The sequence below is a fragment of the Gorilla gorilla genome, chromosome 11 (assembly GCF_029281585.2).
Source record: "Gorilla gorilla gorilla isolate KB3781 chromosome 11, NHGRI_mGorGor1-v2.1_pri, whole genome shotgun sequence".
In the NCBI taxonomy this organism is placed as follows: Eukaryota; Metazoa; Chordata; class Mammalia; order Primates; family Hominidae; genus Gorilla; species Gorilla gorilla.
The window spans coordinates 32,828,191-32,852,421 of record NC_073235.2 but is presented as its reverse complement, the minus strand read 5'-3'; the positions used below and the strand labels follow the sequence as shown (position 1 = coordinate 32,852,421).

The following is a 24,231-nucleotide window of genomic DNA, read 5'->3' as shown; positions in this document are numbered from 1 at the left end:
AAGATGTGGCTGGAGGCAAGTTGAGGAGTCTTACCTAGTCAGGAGGAACAAGCACAGGGACTTGCTTTAAAAAAAAGTCTGGCCACGTTTTTATAGAGCAGCTGTGCTGTGCTGGGGGTTCACTTCAGCCCCTGGTCCGCCTCAGACACTCTGAAGCCCTAAGGCTGAAGTGCCTGGGTTACCCAAAAAGCAAAGATGACAATCTGGTCCTCCCCCTGGGAGCCCTGACTCAGGGAAGCCTGAGACCTCTGTCAGCCAGACAACAGCAGTCAAGGTAGCCAGAGACCCTGGTTGAAAGACTTCACCCGCTGACTAGAAAAGTGATCAGGGACTGACGTAAACAAGAGTCTGGCCACGTTTTTGTAGCGTGGCTGTGCTGTGCTGAGGTACCTCTTCCACCCCTTGTCAGCTTGGGCTCTCCAAAGCCCGCAGGCCAGAAAGGCTAGTCGCCAAAACAGCAAAGGTGGGGGCCTGTCCCTCTCTCCGGGAGCTCTGTCCCAGAAACATTTCACATTTCCATTGACCAAGGAATGCTGGTGGGGGTAGCTGGAGGCCCCACTTGGGAGGTCCTGTCCAGTGAGGTGGAACAGGATGAGGGGCCTGCTTACAGAAGCAGTCTGGCCATGATTTGGTAAAGCAGCTATGCTGTGCTGTGGGATCTCTTCTGTCTCTTGTCGGTTTGTACTCTCCAAAGCCCGCAGGCTGGAATGACTAAGTTGCCTGAACGGAAAGATGGCAGCCTGCCCCGTCTTTTCTCTCAGAGTTTTATCTTGTTTCATGGAGCTTAATTTTTAGTCTGTTGATTTTACTGTCTTCATTAGACTTATTGAGAAGGAATCTATTATATTTTAGGTTAGATAAATGAGAATTCATTGTCTTCTGTAAATAAACCTGTTTATGTCTTGTTCTCTGGAAAGAAGTCTCTTTCAGATATCTGACTTTGGTCACAATCATGTAGAGCAGTAGCCAGTCTACAATGATGTAATTGACTTTCCATTTCCAGTGTTTCCTCGTTGTGTCTTACATTGTCCAGTTCAGAACTGAGCATTTTATTCTCAGTTGTCAACATGCTAAGCTGTCCACTGTACTGAAATATTGTGCTTCCTCATTCAATTTTTTTTAAGGTGTGCAGTTTTATCCAACTCTCCTCAAGTCAGAGTACAGGTAAGCCCTGGCTGCCTCCAGCCACTCTCAGGGAGACCAAAAGCCTTCATATACCCCAAGTTGAGGTACAAAAAAGGAGGGCCATGAAGGCTGATCATTCAAAATAAAAAAAGTTAAAAAGTATCAAGGCGAAGATTCAAAAAATTTTGCATTACGTAATCTGCACGAAAGCAATGCTATCACCTCCCCTGTGTGAACTAGGGAGAGGACTGGGCCATTCTCCTTAGAGAGAAGTGGGGTGGCTTTTAACAGGGCAAGGGGCTTCCTGAAACAATGCATCTCACATTATTTGGAATGACTATTGAAAAGAAGAACAATGTACAATCAAAGTCCTTGGCCACATTGTAGAACTTTGGGGGAAGCTCACTCCAACCGACTGCTATCACCTTCACCATTCCGGTTTTTAAATCCTGAGTCAAGCCAATAAAAAACAAAACAAAAAATGAAAACAAGGAAACAAATAAAGCCATGCCAATCTCATGTTGTTTTCTGAGAAGTTTGGTTTTGTCAAGAAAGGGTGTAACGCAACTAAGTCAGAGTCCACCTAGAAGCATTTGCAGTGGACAATGGAGGGGCCTGACTTATCATACTCCTGCTTGCTGATCCACATCTGCTGGAAGGTGGACAGCGAGGCCAGGATGGAGCCACCGACCCACACGGAGTACTTGCGCTTTGGAGGAGCAATGATCTTGATCTTCATCGTGCTAGGCGCCAGGGCAGCGATCTCCTTCTGCATCCTGTGGGCGATGCCAGGGTACATGGTGGTGCCGCCAGACAGCACTGTGTTGGTGTACAGGTCTTTGCGGATGTCCACATCAGACTTCATGATGGAGTTGAAGGTAGTTTCATGGATGCCACAGGATTCCATGCCCAGGAAGCAAGGCTGGAAGAGCGCCTCGGGGCAGCGGAACCGCTCGTTGCCGATGGTGATGACCTGACCATCGGGCAGCTCGTAGCTCTTCTCTAGGGAGGAGCTGGAGGCTGCCGTGGCCATCTCCTGCTCGAAGTCCGGGGCAACATAGCACAGCTTCTCTTTGATGTCACGCACCATTTCCTGCTCGGCCGTGGTGGCGAACCTATAGCCATGCTCGGTGAGGATCTTCATGAGGTAGTCAGTTCCCGCCCAGCCAGGTCTAGGCGCAGGGTGGCATGGGGGAGGGCATTCCCCTCATAGATGGGCACAGTGTGGGTGACCCCGTCACCAGAGTCCATCACGATGCCAGTAGTACGGCCAGAGGTGTACAGGGACAGCACGGCCTGGATGGCCACGTACATGGCTGGGGTGTTGAAGGTCTCAAACATGATCTGGGTCATCTTCTCGTGGTTGGCCTTGGGGTTCAGGGGGGCCTCAGTCAGCAGGATGGGGTGCTCCTCAGGAGCCACACGCAGCTCATTGTAGAAGGTGTGGTGCCAGATCTTCTCCATGTCGTCCCAGTTGGTGATGATGCCATGCTCCATGGGGTACTTCAGGGTCAGCATGCCTCTCTTGCTCTGGGCCTCTTTGCCCACATAGGACTCCTTCTGATGCATGCCCTCCATCATGCCCTGGTGCCTGGGGCGCCCCACGATGGAAAGGATGACAGCCCGGGGGGCATCGTCACCCGCAAACCCAGCCTTGCACATGCCAGAGCCGTTGTCAATGACGAGCACGGCGGTATCATCATCCATGGTGAGCTCATTCAATTGTAGAGCCTTTAAAAGATTATCATTCTTTTTTTCCACACTTTCAGTTTCCTCCAAATATTTCTTTTCTCTTAGCTGGCTCTGATGTTTCATTGTGTCTAGCTCCAGTCTTAGCATGGCAATTTCTTCCTGCAACGTACTATTTTCATGCAAGAGGTCTTTTTCTTTCTTATAACTAAGAGAAAGCTAAGTAAACAAAGGCAACTTTCAGTTAGCACTCAATAGATTGACATATCATGATTTCTTCTGAAATTAAAAAATAACATGTATTTGTATAATGAAAGAATCCCCATAGTGGATATTTAACTGGAAAAAAATTGGACAAAACTTCAAACCTAATAGAGTGTAAATTCCTCTAGTGATTTATTTTTCATAGTCTTTAAATAAAGATTTAAACTTTTAGGAATCTTCTCCTGAATTCCTAAAAGTTTAAATATTTACTTAAAGACTATGAAAAATAAATCACTAGAGGATTTTGAAGAATCTCAGAATTAAAAAAGACTTTCTCTGAGTTACAAAAAACCCAGAGGCATAAAATATAAGATTAATACATTTGACTGTATTTTTAAGATTAGGTTTACACTCTGATATGTAACCTATCAACCACACCATCCTAACAGCCTTAGCTATGCATAGATTTGGACAGAAGCAATTTCTCAAACTTCTTTAAGTTTCTTTTACTGAAGAGTGTTTCACCGATATTCTACATTTCTAATATTTTTATACTGTTATAAGAATTATATTTATTTATAACTGTTAAATCTAAGCACCGTACCCTTCCACACTGTACACATCTGTATCTAGGCATTGCACTTCTACATACAATACTGAACTCATTTAATTAAGATCGCGATTCTTAAAAGGAGAGGTCAAAAAATATACACAGATGCAGGATTTTCCCCAGGCCTGCTGATGCTACTTCTAGTGATCCTCCACAAAACCACAGTTACTTCTGTGGTGTAAATATATAAATACAAGAGAAGCCTTTTGTTTCAAAATATGAATGGTAAATAAGATACAACTTATAGAGATTTTCTTAGAAATCATGAGATTATTTCCCATTGTGATAACTTATTTCCTCTTTATATTATTTGAAACAGTAGTAACTCTGAAATAGGGGAAATATACTGAACTATTTCTCTAGCAACAAAATACTTATCAATAAATGATCACTAAATGTGTATCATGGCATGTCATTGTTTTCTAACCTCTTTACATTGAAATGAGAAACTACTTGGAGCAAACTGTTCCTCTCCACAAAAGTAAGGATAATGACATCCACAATGTGGCCTCTGACCCAGCTATACATTTCCTACTTTCCTATCAGTGAAAACAATCAATTGACTTCTCTATTAACATTTTTTAAAAAACTAATGTCCAAAAACAAGAAAATCTGTTTTCAGTAGCAAAACTTTTTATATGGAAAGATCATCAATTCTTATGAAAAGTATCAAATGCTTCTCCTCTGGACTGAGGCCATTGTGAAGGTCACTACTCAACTGTTGCAGGCAAATGGAGGTGAATTAAGAACATGGCTTTATCCTATATGTACATATATAGATACATGACAAAGCATATATAGAATATATACAAAAATATATATGACTTAAAAATCCTTTATATTTCCAAAATATCTACTTTTTAAAAAATATATACACATATAAAAACATTTGAAAATAACTAAAGAAAATACCTCAGAATTCATTTTCTTTTCTGCCACTTCTATCTGCTTTTCTTCATGAATCAGAATCTCATCTTGTAATATTCCAGTGTTCTGTTCTTCAGAAAGTTGCTTCTGAATATCATTTTGTTCGTCACTAGAAGAAATTTTAATTTTCATGAAATACTGGAGGTGTCCCTAAAATGATCTACAGGGCAAGATGGCGCCATCAGATGTCATTCACACAATGTATATCTGCACATTATTCCAAGCAAGGCAAAGGGGTCACACATTTGTTAAACAGGTGTCCCCAACCATGCTGGCACCAGGGACTGGTTTTGTGGAAGACAATTTTTCCAGGAACCTGAGGTGGGGGATGGTTCCAGGATTCAAGAACATTACATTCATTGTGCACTTTATTTCTATTATTATTAATATATAATGAAATAATTATATAACTCACCAAAATGTAGAATCAGTGGGAGCCCTGAGCTTGAGTTCCTGCAACTAGATGATCCTATCTGGGGGTGACGGGAGATGGTGACAGATCATAAAGAATTCAATTCTTATAAGGAGTGAACAACCTATATCGCCCTGCATGAGCAACTTACAACAGGGTTCAGGTCACACTCTTAGGACAATCTAACGCCACCACTGATCTGACAGGAGGAGGAGCTCAGGCAGTAATGCGAGTGACACAGAGTGGCTGTAAACAGATGAAGCTTCACTTACTCACCTGCCTCTAACCTCCTGCTGTGTGGCCCAGGTCCTAACAGGCCAGGGACTGCTACTGGTCCGTGGCCTGTAACCCATACTTTTATGTTTATTTTTTGGAAACACTTTCCACTTATATTCTTGATTCCTATGTATTTTACAAACAACTTAGAAATTCCTTTTAGAACAACACAGGGTCTAATATCATGCTTTTAACATAGGACTTTGAATTAATTTTATCATTGTATGAGAGAGATGTGAAATAAACTAATCATTAAGCACTTTCCATTTTACTTTTATTTCATGCATATTAAGAATAAAACTGGGAAGTCCTAGGCAGAGCAATTGGGCAAGAGAAATAAAGGGCATCCAGATTAGAAAAGAGGAAGTCAAACTATCTCTTCACCAATGATATGATCTTATACCTAGAAAACCCTAAAGACTCCTACAAAACACTCCTAGATTTGATACATGAATTCAGTAAAGTCTCAGAGGTTACAAAATAAATGAATACCAATCAGTAGCACCACTATACACCAACTACGACCAAGCTGAGAGTTCATATCAACAATCCAATCCCTTTTACAGTGGCTGCAAAACACTGTGAAATACCTAAGAATATACTTAACAAAAAAAGTGAGTGATCTATATAAAGATAACTGGAAAACACCACCGAAAAAAATAATAGATGACACAGACAAATGAAAATACATCCTATGTTCATGTACTGAAAGAACTGATATAGTGAAAATGACCATAGTGCCCAAAGCAGTCTACATATTCGATACAATTCCTACCAAAGTACCAATGTCATTCTTCATAGAATTATTTTAAAACGCTGACATTCATGTAGGACCACAAAAGAGCCTGAACAGCAACAGACATACCAAGCAAAAGGAACAAATATGTTGGCATCACATTACCTGACTTCAAATTATACTCTAAGGCCACAGTAACAGAAACAGCGTGGTACTGGTATAAAAACAGATACATAGATCAATGGAACAGAACAGACAACTCAGAAATAAAGCCACTACAACCAAGGGATCTCTGAGCAAGGATACAAAAACATACACTGGAGAAACTACAGGTTATTCAGTAAATAGTGCTGGGGAAAAAAGAGAGCCACATGTGGAAGAATGAAACTGGATCTCTATCTCTCAACATACACAAAAATTAATTCAAGATGGATGAAAGGCCTAAACCTAAGACCTGAAAACATTGGCCTAGGCAAAGAATTTATGAGGAAGACCCTAAAAGCAAATCCAACAAAAATGAAAATAAATAAATAAGACCTAATTAAACTAAAAAGCTTCAGCACAGCAAAAGAAATAATCATCAGAGTAAAACAACAACCTATACAATGGGAAAAATTTGAAAATTATGACGCTAACAAAGGACTAATATCTATAACCTACAAGAAATTCAAACAAATCAACAGGAAAAACACAAATAATTCCATTAGAAAGTGGCCAAATTACATGAATAGACATTTCTCAAAGGAAGATGTACAAACGGTAAACAAGCATATAAAAACACGCTAAATATCTCTAATCATCAGGGAAATGTACAATAAAACCACAGTGAGATATCACCTCACTGCAGCCAGAATGGCCACTATTAGAAATCAAAAAACAACAGATGTTGGTGTGGATGTGGTGAAAAGACAACAGTGATACACTGCTAGTGGGAATGCAAATCCATACAAATCTATGGAAAACAGTATGGAGAGTTCTCAAAGAGCTAAAAGTAGATCCTACCATTTTATCCAGCATTCTCATTTCTGGATATCTACCAAAAATAAAAGAAATCATACTCTCAAAAAGACACCCGCACACATATGTTTACTGCAGCACAATTCACAATATGCAAAGATATGGAATCAACCAGTGTCCATCAACTGATGAGTGGAATAAAAAAACTGGACGTATATACATATATATATATCTCACATCACATATATGTATCATATATATGTATGTGTGTATATACACTCACACATATACATACGAACATACCAGAGACTGGGTAATTCATACACATACATACCTGAGACTGGGTAATTCATAAAGGAAAGAGAATTGATTGATTCACAGTTACGCGTGGCTGGGGAGGCCTCAGGAAACTTAACAACCATGGTAGAAGGGGAAGGGGAAGGGGAAGCAGGCACCTTCTTCATAAGGCGGCAAGAGAGAAGAGAGAAGTGAAGCGCAAAGAGCCCCTTATGAAACCGTCAGCTCTTGTGAGAACTCACTCACTATCACAAGAACAGCATGGAGGAAACCGACCCCATGAGCCAATCACCTCCCAGCTGGTCTTTCCTCTACACCTGGGAATTACAATTTGACATGAGATTTGCATAGAAACACAAAGCCAAACTATTGGAAGCGGGGGGTTTCCTTATTTTTAAAATATCTAAATGTCATTATTTATAATTCAAAATAGCAATTTTTATTAGTTATGATTTTGTTTGAAAATAAAATGATCTGGTAAATTTTCTTCACTTTTAACCTATTCAGTCAAAATACAGAAAAAGCTAGATTTGCCAGCAGAAAATTGTAACTTTTTAATGAGATAAAAATGTATAACAATCTCACTATTATTGTACAGAGAAAAAAGTGAACATGAAAAGGAATTTAAAAAGACAGAATATGACTATCATATACATACATGAACTGACAAAGAGACTAAAATCTCCTACTGGAGATTATGTTAGGACTTGAGCAAAAGCTTCTAAAAATACCAAAAACAAAAACAAAACAATTATTTTTAAGAAATAAATTATACAGAGAATTCTTCTGGTTAAGATGATGTATAAAAAAAAAATCTTCGTGAGAGCTATTATTAACAAAGTCATCATAACCAAAACTTTAAATCCACAATTCTGGAATATTAAAAAGTTTCATTTTGAACATATCTAATGGAAGGCATCTTTTGAACACAAAATTTCTAGTTAAAGTTGACTGAAACTTAGGAAAGAATTGACCTGTAGCCATGGTAACAAGAAGCCATCCAGAGCCAGTTCAAAATCTAGTCAATCGATCAACGACCACTGGCCTTGCTCACCAACCAATATCAATGTGAGCAGCTTGCTTCTGAAAGACAGCCAAGCAGCAACAGCTGCTCCATCAGAATAGACAGTGCCTGACAAATACAGTTACTATAGGAAGCAAAAATTCCAACTCTGTCTTTTTATGTCAAATACCAAAGGTCCATAATCCCTTGGAAAGAATTTGTGAGTCCATTACATTTACCACCCTAATATTTTTTTAAATAAAATACTAGTGGCCAGACGTGGTGGCTTATGCCTGTAATCCACCCAGCACTTTGTGAGGCCAAGGCAGGTGGACTGCCTGAGGTCAGGAGTTCGAGACCAGCCTGACAAACAGGATGAAACCCATCTCTACTAAAAACACGAAAATTAGCCGGGCGTCATGGCATGCACCTGTAATCCCATCTCCTCAGGTGGCTGAGGCAGGATGATCGCTTGAACCCAGGAGACGGAGGTTGCAGTGAGATGAGGACATGCCACTGCACTGCAGCCTGGGTGACAGAGCGAGACTGTCTCTAAATAAATAAAATACCAGTAAAGTTTGCAATTCCTCTGACTCATTTTACCATAATTGCAATTATCATGATTACCAGTAAAAGAATAGTGAATAACCACAATATTAGGCTTTTCTCCCTAAGTGAAAAAATATTAATATAAAGAATGTAGCCAATTATAAAAAGCCAAAAGTAGTTTTAAAATACATATAATTACCCGGCAAAATTGTTAAAATGCACCTTATCGAACATTTTTTAAGTGAGAATCAATCAAACAATATACCCAGGATAAACTCCATTCATTCATTTAATACCTATTTATTAGGTAGCTACGTCTGATAGGCTAGGCCTTTTTCTAGGAAGTGAGGATACGGTAATGAACAATAAAACCCCTATTCATGAGAGTGAGATAAACACACAATAACAACAGACAGATATGGCAAAATATACAGTACATTAGAGGAGAAAATCTAAAGCAGGAAAATGAAATGTTCATGTCTTTGATGGGAAGAGTAGTGGGAAAGTTAGGATGGCCAGAAAAGTCCCTGCTGAGAAAGAGATTTTTCTTTAATACAAAGAAACTTCTATTTATACATCAAAGACTCTAAAAAATGATGATGTTAACAGAGTCGATGTCAAGACACAAATAGGTTTGAAGTTAGAGACGATAAATCACTTTGTTTCATTGAACCTTCCCTCAATTACGTTAGAGAGCATCCCTGGTATGCTCCCAATTGAATCTCAAGTCTGACACATCCTGGTGATACAATCCTAATTCCTTTCTGTTAGTAATCATTCTCTTTTTTTTCGTTTTCTTCATTTTCTCTGGACTAGGAATTGTGCTGGTACATGGTTCTTCCTCAAAAAGTGGTACTTCCTTAAATGTGTTTCTTTTTACCCTTTTTCTTTTTCTTGGAAAGGGGATTTTAAGTAAAGAACTGAAGTAATGGAAAGAGTAAGCTAGAAGAATATCTGGGGAAAAAGCATCCCAGACACAGGGAACTGCTAAGTGCAGAGGTGTGCCTGGAGTCTTTAAGCACTAGGGATAAGTAAGGAATAGCAACAAGTTCAGCGTAGCTGAAACACAGCAAAAGAGATAAGAAACAGAAGTTTCAGCAGGAGAGGTAACATGCCAGATGGTTTACTGCCTTTCAGTTATTAGGAGGAACTCTGGCACATACTCAGAGTGAAATGGGAGGCAATCAGAAGGGCTGGGGCAGAGGAATGACACAATTTGACTTATGTTTTAAATACATCCACTGAGTTAAGAATTAACAAAAGGGGAAGTTTTTAAAAACAAGGACTATCAATTCCAAGTCTATGACACTCATCTAGACTACAGATGACGGTGGCTCAGATGTACAAGATAGACTGACCTCTGGATATATTCTTCAGGTAGACCTGAGATTTACTGAGAGATTAGATGTGAAGTGTCAAGACAGAGAGAAAGATGAGTCAAGAATGACACTGAGGTTTTTGGCAGAGCAACTGGAAGAGCTGCCATTAACCAAAGTAGGAAAGACTACATGAGGTGTAGATTTCAGGAAGGACATCAGTAGCCCAATTTTGGATCTGACAAGTGTGTGATACCCAACAGCTAATCAAACAGAGATGTCAAGTAGGGGAGCTAATATAGAGATCTGAAATTAAGGAGAGAGATCTGAGCTGGAGACATACATTTGAAAATCACTAGCATATACACAGTGGAAAAAGTCAAGAGGGGCCAGGCACAGTGGCTCACGCCTGTAATCCCAACACATCGTGAGGCCAAGGCGGGCAGATTACCTGACGTCAGGAGTTTGAGACCAGCCTGGCCAACATGGGGAAACCCTGTCTCTACTAAAAATACAAAAATTAGCCAGGCACTGTGTCACGCACCTGTAATCCCAGTTACTAAGGAGGCTGAGGCAGGAGAAGCGCTGGAACCCAAGAGGCAGAGGTTGCAATGAGCCAAGATCATGCCACTGAACTCCAGCCTGGGTGACAAACTGAGACTCCGTCTTAAAAAAAAAAACAAAAAGTTATGAGAAAGAGGATTGAGGACTGAGCCATGACAAACAACAATGTCCAAAAGGAGAAAGATTAGGAGCAGCAAGCAAAACAGACCATGACGAATGGACTAGAAAGGCAGGAGGAAAAGCCTGAGGGAGTGAGGTCCTGAAAGCCAAGTGAAGATGCCGTTAGGGAGGAGATGCCCTCCATTGGCTGAAATACTGCTGACAGATTAAATGAGGTGTAAAGAAAAATGCCTAGATTTATTACAGAAAAGAATTAGTGATAATCTTTTAACACCCCACTGTCAATATTAGACAGATCAACGAGACAGAAAGTTAACAAGGATACCCAGGAATTGAACTCAGCTCTGCACCAAGCAGACCTAATAGACATCTACAGAACTCTCCACCCCAAATCAACAGAATATACATTTTTTTCAGCACCACACCACACCTATTCCAAAATTGACCACACAGTTGGAAGTAAAGCTCTCCTCAGCAAATGTAAAAGAACAGATATTATAACAAACTGTCTCTCAGACCACAGTGCAACCAAACTAGAACTCAGGATTAACAAACTCACTCAAAACCGCTCAACTACATGGAAACTGAACAACCTGCTCCTGAATGACTACTGGGTACATAATAAAATGAAGGCAGAAATGAAGATGTTCTTTGAAACCAACGAGAACAAAGACACAACATACCAGAATCTCTGGTGTGTAGAGTGAAATTTATAGCACTAAATGCCCACATTTAGTGCTATAAATGTGGGCATATATAGCACTAAAGCAGTGTGTAGAAGGAAATTTATAGCACTAAATGCCCACAAGAGAAAGCAGGAAAGATCCAAAATTGACACCTTAACATCACAATTAAAAGAACTAGAAAAGGAAGAGCAAACACATTCAAAAGCTAGCAGAAGGAAAGAAATAACTAAAATCAGAACAGAACTGAAGGAAATAGAGACACAAAAAACCCTTCAAAAAATTAATGAATCCAGGAGCTGGTTTTTTGAAAGGATCAACAAAATTGATAGACCGCTAGGCAAGAATAATAAAGAAGAAAAGAGAGAAGAATCAAATGGATGCAATAAAAAATGATAAAGGGGATATCACCACCGATCCCACAGAAATACAAACTACCATCAGAGAATACCACAAACACCTCTATGCAAATAAACTAAAAAATCTAGAAGAAATGGATAAATTCCTCGACACATACACCCTCCCAAGACTAAACCAGGAAGAAGTTGAATCTCTGAATAGACCAATAACAGGATCTGAAATTGTGGCAATAATCACTAGCTTACCAACCAAAAAGAGTCCAGGACCAGAAGGATTCACAGCCGAATTCTACCAGAGGTACAAGGAGGAACTGGTACCATTCCTTCTGAAACTATTCCAATCAATAGAAAAAGAGGGAATACTCCCTAACTCATGTTATGAGGCCAGCATCATCCTGATACTAAAGCCAGGCAGAGACACAACCAAAAAAGAGAATTTTAGACCAATATCCTTGATGAACATTGATGAAAAAATCCTCGATAAAACACTGGCAAACCGAATCCAGCAGCACATCAAAAACCTTATCCACCATGATCAAGTGGGCTTCATCCCTGGGATGCAAGGCTGGTTCGATATATGCAAATCAATAAATGTAATCCAGCATATAAACAGAACCAAAGACAAAAACCACATGATTATCTCAATAGATGCAGAAAAGGCCTTTGACAAAATTCAAAAACGCTTCATGCTAAAAACTCTCAATAAATTAGGTATTGATGGGACGTATTTCAAAATAATAAGAGCTATCTATGACAAACCCAAAGCCAAGATCATACTGAATGGGCAAAAACTTGGAAGCATTCCCTTTGAAAACTGGCACAACACAGGGATGCCCTCTCTCACCACTCCTATTCCACATAGTGTTGGAAGTTCTGGCCAGGGCAATCAGGCAGGGGAAGGAAATAAAGGGTATTCAATTAGGAAAAGAGGAAGTCAAATTATCCCTGTTTGCAGATGACATGATTGTATATCTAGAAAACCCCACTGTCTCAGCCCAAAATCTCCTTAAGCTGATAAGCAACTTCAGCAAAGTCTCAGGATACAACATCAATGTACGAAAATCACAAGCATTCTTATACACCAAAAAGAGACAAACAGAGAGTTAAATCAGCAGTGAACTCCCATTCACAATTGCTTCAACGAGAATAAAATACCTAGGAATCCAACTTACAAGGGACATGAAGGACCTCTTCAAGGAGAATTACAAACCACTGCTCAATGAAATAAAAGAGGATACAAACAAATGGAAGAACATTCCACGCTCATGGGTAGGAAGAATCAATATCGTGAAAATGGCCATACTGGCCCAAGGTAATTTATAGATTCAATGCCATCTCGACCAAGCTACCAATGACCTTCTTCACAGAATTGGAAAAAACTACTTTAAAGTTCATATGGAACCAAAAAAGAGCCCGCATCGCCAAGTCAATCCTAAGCCAAAAGAACAAAGCTGGAGGCATCACGCTACCTGACCTTCAAACTATACTACAAGGCTACAGTAACCAAAACAGCATGGTACTGGTACCAAAACAGAGATATAGATCAATGGAACAGAACAGAGACCTCAGAAATAACGCCGCGTATCTACAACTATCTGATCTTTGACAAACCTGAGAAAAACAAGCAATGGGGAAAGGATTCCCTATTTAATAAATGGTGCTGGGAAAACTGGCTAGCCATATGTAGAAAGCTGAAACTGGATCCCTTCCTTACACCTTATACAAAAATTAATTCAAGATGGATTAAACACTTAAACGTTAGACCTAAAACCATAAAAACCCTAGAAGAAAACCTAGGTATTACCATTCAGGACATAGGCATGGGCAAGGACTTCATGTCTAAAATACCAAAAGCAATGGCAACAAAAGACAAAATTGACAAATGGGATCTAATTAAACTAAAGAGCTTCTGCACAGCAAAAGAAACTACCATCAGAGTGAACAGGCAACCTATAAAATGGGAGAAAATTTTCGCACCCTACTCATCTGACAAAGGGCTAATATCCAGAATCTACAATGAACTCAAACAAATTTACATGAAAAAAACAAACAACCCCATCAAAAAGTGGGCAAAGGACATGAACAGACACTTCTCAAAAGAAGACATTTACGAAGCCAAAATACACATGAAAAAAGGCTCACCATCACTGGCCATCAGAGAAATGCAAATCAAAACCACAATGAGATACCATCTCACACCAGTTAGAATGGCAATCATTAAAAAGTCAGGAAACAACAGGTGCTGGAGAGGATGTGGAGAAATACGAATACTTTTACACTGTTGGTGGGACTGTAAACTAGTTCAACCATTGTGGAAGTCAGTGTGGCGATTCCTCAGGGATCTAGAACTAGAAATACCATTTAACCCAGCCATCCCATTACTGGGTATATACCCAAAGAACTATAAATCATGCTGTTATAAAGACACATGCACATGTATGTTTATTGCGGCACTGTTCACAATAGCAAAGACTTGGAACCAACCCAAATGTCCAACAATGATAGACTGGATTAAGAAAATGTGGCACATATACACCATGGAATACTATGCAGCCATAAAAAATGATGAGTTCATGTCCTTTGTACGGACATGGATGAAACTGGAAATCATCATTCTCAGTAAACTATCGCAAGGACAAAAAACCAAACACTGCATGTTCTCACTCATAGGTGGGAATTGAACAATGAGAACACATGGACACAGGAAGGGGGAACATCATACTCTGGGGACTGTTGTGGGGTGGGGGAGGGGGGGATAGCATTAGGAGATATACCTAATGCTAAATGACAAGTTGCTGGGTGCAGCACACCAGCATGGCACATGTATACATACGTAACTAACCTGCACATTGCGCACATGTACCCTAAAACTTAAAGTATAATAAAAAAAAATTAGTGATAATCTGGAGGAAAAACAACTCTGGAGGACTGCTGAAACTGAAGACTTACCGGCGCTGAGATCAAGAGTGAATGGAAAGAAAATTTGAGTTCATGAGTGTAGACAGTTCTTTAAGGACAACATACTTAACACTCGTGACTGAGAATAATGTAATTTTCGTCCACAGTCATGGAAAAGTGATAGACAAGAAATAGTAGTTTCCAAATTTATATAACAGGTGGAGTTTTCAAATTTTATGTAACAATTATATATTTTAAAGGTTATAAAAATTATACACATATGGCATTTAAAAATGCCAGACCAAGGTTTTAAAGGCCCCTTGAACATTTCTAGATTACATAAGCTGATTATCATTTATTTCGTGCTTATACATAAAGACCAAGAAATACTAAAAGTCTCAAGGAGAATATTTCTTGCTTGATAAAAATCAGCTAATTCTAGGACAGTTGACACTCATCAAATATACAAAGTAACTGATCACAGTAAAATACTGAGTTCTATTAACAGGAATAAAGTGGGAGAAATGCAGGAAATAATCTTACTTTATACATGAAGTTTTCAAAATCATATGAAGTCACTGGAAAAATATGGTGAGGTGAATACTGAAATATATCTTTTTCTCAAATGAAGGATAATGTCACGCACGCAGGGCACTTTTACAAGTAGGAGTCACTGCATTAGCAGCACCTTCCTTTTAGCAATAGGGTCAGCAAATAAGCACCTGTGGGCCAAATCCAGCCCACTGCCTGTTTTTTTAAGTCAAGTATCTTGGAACACAGCCATGCTTATTCACTTTACAGTCCATAGTGTCAATTAGCTGAGTGTGATGTTGCACACATGTGGTCCCAGCCAGTAGAGAGGCTGAGGTGGGAGGATCACTAGAGCCCAGAAAGTCGAGGCTGCAGTCAGCCATGATCACACAACTGCACTCCAGCCTGGGAAACAGAGTGAGACCCTGTCTCAAGAAAATACATATATGTAGTCCACAAAGCCTAAAATATTTACTGACTAGCTCTTTGCAGAAAAAGCTGGCCAACTCCTGGTTTAGTAGATCAAAGATTCTTTGATGTATTTTAATAAAAGTTTTACCCAATATACTGAAATGTTTATATTAAATACGGATCCCCATGTACAATCCCTTGGCAATATTCAGATTGAGGGTCCCATATTTCAGCACTCAGGCACTGACAACAAAAACTTTGTAACTATCAATCTTGTTGCTAACAAGGTACAGTGTCGATGTAGCATGTAGCTTCCATTTGCAACACAGCAGATATTACAAGAATTCTAACAAGAACTCTTAAGATGTGTCATCAAACTAAACGCTTTAAATACATTTTAATTGTGAAATGATCAGTATACTCTAGATATAACCTCATTTTTTAAAAATGGTTGCATAATACATTATTTTGGGGGTATGGAAATTGAGCTATTTCCTATTGATAAGGAATTAGAATAGCTCCAAATTTTTTATATAATAATGCTATAATAAATGTCCTTATATATAAGTATACATGTAACATATCTATACAAATATCCTTTATATGTATTATATATGCTTACTCTGTTATATATGTGTGTGTGTGAATATGCTACTAAATTAATGTTCAAAATGTATTTACCAACCGTGTATGAAATGTCTTTTTCAATGAAACCATTTCCTTTGCAGCAACACGGATGGAGCTGGAGGCCATTATCCTAAGCAAACTAATGCAGAAACACAAAATCAAACGCCACATATTCTTACTCATTAGTGGGAACTGAACATGAGAACTCATGGACACAAAGACGAGAATAACAGACACTGGGATCTACTTGAGGGTGGAGCGTGGCAGGAGGGAGACGACCAAAAAACTACCTTTCGAGTATTGTGCTTACTATGTGGCTGATGAAATAATCTGTACCCCAAACCTCCATGATACAGTTTACCTATATAATAAACCTGCACACGTACCCCGAAGCTAAAATAAAACTTCACTGAAAAGAGAAGAAAATGCCTTTTCCCTCACATTTGCCAATACTGGCTATTTTTCAAATAAATTAATGACTGGAAAAAAAATGGTAACTCATTGTTTGCTGATTTTCATTTTTCTGATTAACAAGCAAGGCTGAATATCCTAGTAAAAGTATAAAATTTGTTCATCATGACTATTAGCCCAAATTAGGATTAGTTTGACAGCACATAGTTACCTCCTGTTCAATGTTGCCACTAGGCTCACCTGTGATACTCTTCATGCTCAGTGTCAGGAAATTGCTGGCTTTCAGGTGTTCTGCTCTTCCTTGGAGGAATTAATCCATCATCACCATTGCGAGCAGCGGCACCGTTAGTCAGGTTTTCTGGGAATCCCACATGAGTACTTCCGTGCTTCTTCATTTCTTCTTCAATAGCCATAAAATCTTCTAGCTGGAAAGTACAGAGTAAGAAATTATCTACTTTAGCCACATTATCTATTGATAATCAGACTAAAACCAAGAAAGATAAAATAATTGGTCCAAAGCTCCTAAAGTGGCATTACCTAGCATTTTACAGCACCATTCGGGATTATTCCATGATAATGAAAGAATATCTCTGGCGTTTGCATCTCTTTAAAATTCAATGTACAGAATTCTGAGTTAAGTATTAAATTTTTCACTGATGATTTATGCTACTTACATGATAGGATCATGTATGCCTACATTTACTACACTTTGTTAAACAACATAGTGTAAAAATCTAATTCAACACAAACATTTGAATATAAAGGTATACCTCTCTATCACCATCCTTATTTATTTCTGGTTCTTGAGACATTTTCTGCAGATGCAAAAACAGAATGTTAATTTGCTTGTTGTATTTCTGTGACGTCTCCTCTTTTGGAGTGCATGTTTTTAAATTAATTTTATTCTTAAGTAATCAAGTATGGACAATAAAAATTAGAAAATAATTAAAATTAAACTGTTAAAATAAATAATAATTAAAATTAAGAATCAACTTTTTAATCTATGTTTAGCTACCGCCACATCACTGGCTTCTAACATGTGAAAAATAATTCACCTTAGACAACAGGAGAAAAAAAACATGAACCAGCAAACTTAACTTTGTCACTATTTGTTTGGTCTAAACTTAATTTGTTATGTGTTAAATCTACCAAAAATGAATCAGCAGATGATTTGTAGTGTTGCAAAATCTTCCTCACTTGAAAAGAGTTTACCTCACGAAACCCTAACTAGTGAGCCCCTACAGTGCACTGAAGTGTTTTTTAAAAGATCCCTAACTGGATTGTAGGCACCCTTTAAACTATTAGGAGCCAAAATCAACACCAAACAGAAAGAAATGCAAATTCTCAAATTTTAATTGAAATTATATACTGTAATATGATAGTGTTATGTATCCAGATTATCTGCTTAAGTTCAGTTCTAATACATTCTAATGTGTACTAATGACAGCAGATAAAAATTTTTAATCTGTACTCATTTTCTGTAACTGAAATAAATTAGAATGTTATTGTGTTTGTGCACTAACACCAAAGGTTCCATTCTGCAAGATATGATTCTTGTAATAGGCAGTTGGGTTGCTTTTATGACCTGGTTCCCTCCCTGAACAGAAACACAGAGGTCAGTGAGAGACAAGGCAGAATATATCTTTAACCTTCGTATCAGTGACTGGCAACATAAAACCGCAGATTTTCAATCACTGGCCATGATTACTCTTTAACCCTGAATCCAGCTCAGGGACCATCAGTGTTACATTGTTCATAATTCCTATTAATCATATGATTCAATAATTGATGTTACTTTCTTTATCATGTTACGGTGTTGTAAAAATAAAAGAACAAAGTTCTGAAATTTGTTTTTGCCTCTATTCCAAAAGCAAAGATAAGCTATAAGCTAATCAAGAAGGCAGATAAGAATATTTTAAAATAAGAGTATTTTAAATTTTATAGTGGGTTATATTGAAGTTAAATATCAAATACTAAATTAGAATCTATTGATTCTTCTGTTAATAAGGTTACTGAATTTACTACAATAAATTTTAAGAATCTATTAAAATATTCTTTTTTTTTTTTTTTGAGACGGAGTCTTGCTCTGTCACCCAGGCTGGAGTGTAGTGGCGGATCTCGGCTCACTGCAACCTCCACCTCCCGGGTTCATGCCATTCTCCTGCCTCAGCCTCCCGAGTAGCTGGGACTACAGGCACCCACCACTACACCCGGCTAAGTTTTTGTATTTTTAGTAGAAACGGGGTTTCACCGTGTTAGCCAGGATGGTCTCGATCTCCTGATCTCGTGATCCGCCCACCCCAGCCTCTCAAGGTGCTGGAATTACAGGCGTGAGCGACGGCTCCTAGCCAAAAGATTCTTAAAAAAAGAATCTATTGATTCTCAAAGCCTAGTCTCATAGGTAATTTCGTTTGGACTAATATTATTAAGGCAAAAAAAAAAAAAACATTAAGCCAAAAGTTTAAATTTAAAAGTTTCCATGCCGCTGGCTGGCTATTTTCGCTTCCTTTAAGCCTTTGTGACTCTTCCTCTGATGTCAGCTTTAAGTCTTGTTCTGTTGAAAAATCGATATATTCAGTTAAAATCAACCACTTAGAACAGTTAAAAACTATTGCCTTTTAAAAGCAGATTTAAGACATTTCATTTCATAAATTGAGCGTTTAATCTTTCGTGAAATTGTCATTTAAGAAAAAATTCACAAAAACTTCAAAAAACCACTTGGGGAGATACCAGATGTCACCAGATTGAAGACATACAAACATGTCAAAAATTCCCTTACAAATTCATCCACCCAACATCAATAAACAAACCCACCAGAAACACAGCTTCAAAATACAGTAGAAACATATAAGGTGACACAGTGTACTGTTCTCCACTTCCTAATAGTACCTTATAAATGATTTCCAAAATCACTGCTGACACCTTTATTAGTGTACAACATCTTCCTAATATCTAAAATGTTTCCCTCCACTATTCTGACAGATTTATTTTCATTTTTTTTTTATGAGTCAGGGTCTTGCTCTGTCACCAGACTGGAATGCAGTGATGCGATCAACTCACTGCAACCTCCGACTCCCTGTTTCAAGCGATTATCCTGCCTCAGTCTCCTGAGTAGCTGTGATTACAGGCAACCACCACCACACCCAGCTGATTTTTCTATTTTTAGTAGATATGGGGTTTCACCATTGGACAGGATGGTCTTGATCTCCTGACCTCGTGATCCCCTCCAGAAGTGCTGGGATTACAGGTGTGAGCCACCACACCTGGCCTTATTTTCATCTTTTGAAACAATGCTATGTGAAGTCTTCCTTGATTCTGCATGTCTTTCCCCAAATAAACAGGTACCTCCTTGCTTGAGGCTGCCTTAGTACTTTACTGATTTTTCTACTGCATCTTTACCATCTAAACTGTACATTTTTCCTCCATGTCTGTCCCCTCTGCTCCAAGACTGCAGGGGAGAGTCTTGCACATCATCTTTGTAAAAACAGTCTTTGTTTTACTCAAAAATTTTTTATTGAGTCCTGCTACATATATGCTAGGCGTTAGGGTCTAAAAAGAATGAAAATAAAGCATGTCAGGGATGGCTTTTCTAGAAAACATGCCCAAGCAGAGACTTAAATATTCAGACTAGCCAGATTAAAAGGGGAGAGGGCAGGAAAGGGTGACAGTATGCCACGCAGCAGCAAGAGCAGGATCGAGGCCTGAAAGAGTGAAAGTATTTGCCTACAATAGAAGGATGAGTGAGTAGGGCACTGCCAGCAGCTCAGTAATGCCAGAGAAAGGGCACACAGGGAAAAGGGCTAAAGATGGAGAGTGGGGCAGAAGTCAGATTATGAAAGCCTTATGTGTAATTTTAAGATGCTTGGACATTAATGTTCAAGAGTGGTCCTGGGTCCTATCGGCATTAGATATAGATCACTTTAAGTGCCAAAACCAATGTTTCTAGTGAACTATTATTCATTAACACAAGGTGACAGATAGCTCATGTCGACACAGCTGAGATGATACAATGTAGCAAATTCTAAACAATTTTCATGAACACTTGGAAAGTCAGTTCTATAATAAAGTCATACAAATTATAATAAATCAGTAAATATTTGGTTTGGGAAGATGCTTTGTAAAGTTATAGTGCATATGAATACAACTAAGAGTTGTGACTTCAGAGCTGTGACAATAAATCAAAGAAACCACATTGTGTTTGAGTCAGCAATCTTTAGATTTGTATCCAGTCTTCCCATCCAGTCCATAAATTCTAAGTATAATCCTGGTACTCACTCTCAAGTTTACGTTAAATACTATCCCATACAAAAAAACACTCTTTCTCTTACTTCTTTTCATTATTCATATGTTGCCTTCTTTAAAGGAAGAACACAAAAATGCCCTGCTAAAAGGATTCTGATTGGCTGCAGGCGGCAAGAGGGAAAAACACAAAGCACGTTTTGCAGAAAATGATTTTTTAGAAGTCAGAACTATGACATGAAGCCAAGCAGGGCACTCTAGGACTGAATTTGCTGTGCTGCCTTCATACGCTCCTTGCTCTTTCTTTTCTGGCAGCTGTGACTCACACAGGTCATGGAGAGTATCATTCCCTAAGAGGAACAACTCTGATGTTCATCTTTATCTATTAAGTTCATCTGTCCCAATTCTGTGTTCTGTGGATGCTGACTTTTGGTCACGGATGGTGATACACATGGACATTTATCATCAACTTTCAGATTCTTGGATCTTTGACAAGTCTTATTACTGAGAGTCAAACTAGCAGGATGCGAGTTATAAATGCTGGTCATCCAACTACCTACTCAAAATATCCTACACGAATATTCCATTAAACATGCATAGAAAAAAATTAGTCATTCCTGCTGACCTGCTGCTCTTTGTTCTTCTGTATTCACCAGAATATTTCCTACTCTTTCCTCATGTCCAGGTTAAATACTAGTGTACAACCTGGAAACCTGTAAATCATCTTGAGATTTCTCTCTGTCCCCCAAGCCTTTCTCATTCAATTATCACTAGATCATATTGACTATACCTCTCTTCTGCCTCCGTTTTATATTCCCACTGCCACCGGGAACACAAACATTTACAAAATGGCTTTTATTTAAAAGAAAACTGCCAACTCTTAATGTTATTTCTTACATGAAAAAAATTAAGCAATACAAATGAAAAAGGCATAACGAAGGCTAACATATTAAAATGAGTAACTGAGATTCCTAACGTCATTTATTTCACCATGGACGGGTGAAAACCTTATAATACATTGATACTAGTCCAAGGATGTGTGACATGGAAACTATAGCTGACTACTGCAAAAGCTTCCTTTGTCTCCTGGTTTCTTTACATGGTTATCTTCCATCAATCCCAGGAAACTATAGGCCACAGGCCAAATCCAATCTGCCTTATGGCTTTGTAAATAAAGTTTTATAGGAACTCAGTCATGCCTGTTTGCTTACGTATAATCATGGTGGCTTTCACACTACAACAGCAGACAACAGCAGGGTTAAGTAGACGTGACAGAGACCACATAGTCTAAAATATTTCCCACCTCGTCCTATACAGAAAAAGCTTGCTAACCCATATTACACCATAACCAGAATGCCTTAATACTCAAATTTAATCTGGTGACTCCCCTGCACAAATTTCTCCAATGAGCCCCTGCAGCACACATTGTTGCCTCCCTATCAATAGCCATTCCTCATTCTTTCTTGCAGAAGAAACACAAGTCTATTGGGATATTTATTATCCCAATCCCCCTCCTCAGCCTCAGAAAGAGAAATGTTTATTCTAAGCTAATCAGGTATTTGCCTTCCCAGTGCCTGGTTTGGGAATGAGCATGTGGTGTGACCCAGCCAGCGAAATGTTACAGGAAGCCCCTTGCATGCTTCTAAGTTTTCTCCCTGTTTAAAAGACAAATGTGAAGAAAAGCAGCCCTTGTGATGTTGTGTTGTGAGAACATGATGTTTGGAGCTGCTGGGGACTAGCCAACCATGAAAGGAGACGTGAATAAAACACTGCCAACACCACAGCTGAAAGAGGGACAGGTGGGATCCTAGGATATCAATGAACAAAAAAACAATTCTGGTTCCTACTGTTTTAGCCGCTGCTCATCTAGTATTTGCAGTCCAAAGCATTCTACCTGGTAAATTTCCCATGGCCCACAGGATAAGACCTACTCATTTCTATAGTATTAAAAAGTCTATCATAAACTTGCCTCAGCTAAGTATTCACCTCTTTCCCAACCTCTGGTATCTCACACTTTTGGTACTAGCAAAAGTGAACTGCTCAGAAACCCTGCAAAGTCCACTCAAGCATCTTGTCTTTTGCACTTGCTGCTCTTTCTGCCAAACAGGCAATCTCATTAGATGTTCCTGCTGGCAAACACACAATCTCACTACATGTTCCTTCTGCCAAACATTCTTCTTCTGCTTCTTTACCTAGAAAAATTCTTCTCTCTCTGCATGCTTACCTTAAATCATACCTACATTTTTCCAAAACCTTCATTCCTCATCACATATGTCTGGCACATAATCAATATATAATAAATCATAATTATAAGCTTCCAGTGGGCATCTAGCACACAGTAAGCACTGAATAAAGTAGTAAAATAATGAAAATGACAATGATAATAAGCTCCTGTCTGCCTTTTTAATTGTGTTCTTTAGCATTAGAAGAATGGTTAGTATCTAAAAGACATTTGATAGTTATTTGTTAAGTGGACAGGTGAAAACATAAATAGAAATGTTTTCTTTGTAAATTCCATTGAAAAAGCACAGAAATGAAATAGAGACAGCTCTATTATGAGCACCTTAAAGATCAAAACCACATCTATTCCATCTTTGTCTCCTGCAACTTATAAAACCTAACTTACAGAAGGTCTTTGATAAATAGACGGCTAAATTAAAGGTGTCCTCATACAGTTTGGACTATACAATGTATTAGATGTCCACAACCAGGTAGCATACTAGCATTTTTGTTAGTGTGAAACATTTTTCTGCTCTTATTATAATCTGCTGAGCCTAGAGTTGGGCAATTTGTACATTTATTATGACGATCTTTTGGCAAATGGTAGCAGAGCATCCTGTTCTAACAAAATTACTGTTATCATGACAATTAGCCAGCAGGTAGAAGAACACATCTTGTTCCAACAAAATAAATGTATCTCTTTCCAACTTCAAATGAGGAGGAATGAAGTCAGTCATAGTGATACTTTGTTGGGACAAGCATATGTAACATGACTTGTGCTTCAGTGTTCTTCTGTGATCAAAAACTCCTTACTTTTACTCTTTTATCTATGGTAGAACCACCCAGAGCAGGGGTCCTCAACTCCCAGGCCACACACTCGTACCAGTCCATGGACTATCATGAACCACACCACACAGGAGGAGGTGAGTAGTAGGCAAGCCAGGGAAGCTTCACCTGTACTTACAGCCACACACCATGGCTCATATTACCGCCTGAACTCTGCCTCCAGGCAGATCAGTGATAGCATTAGATACTCATTGGAGCATGAAACCTGTTGTGAACTGCCG

At 38.8% G+C, this 24,231-nt stretch overlaps 1 protein-coding gene across 1 annotated transcript in view; it reads right to left on the bottom strand.

Annotated features, from left to right (window-relative positions):
• Positions 1-1,708: 1,708 nt before the first annotated feature.
• Positions 1,709-24,231, bottom strand: part of LOC115933765 (POTE ankyrin domain family member H-like) — a 37,480-nt gene continuing 14,957 nt past the window's right edge. The window contains 6 exon segments of the mRNA XM_031008733.3: positions 1,709-2,280; positions 2,283-3,033; positions 4,541-4,664; positions 16,946-17,130; positions 17,476-17,520; positions 19,189-19,259. Of these exon segments, the coding sequence (XP_030864593.3) occupies positions 1,709-2,280; positions 2,283-3,033; positions 4,541-4,664; positions 16,946-17,130; positions 17,476-17,520; positions 19,189-19,259 (1,748 nt within the window).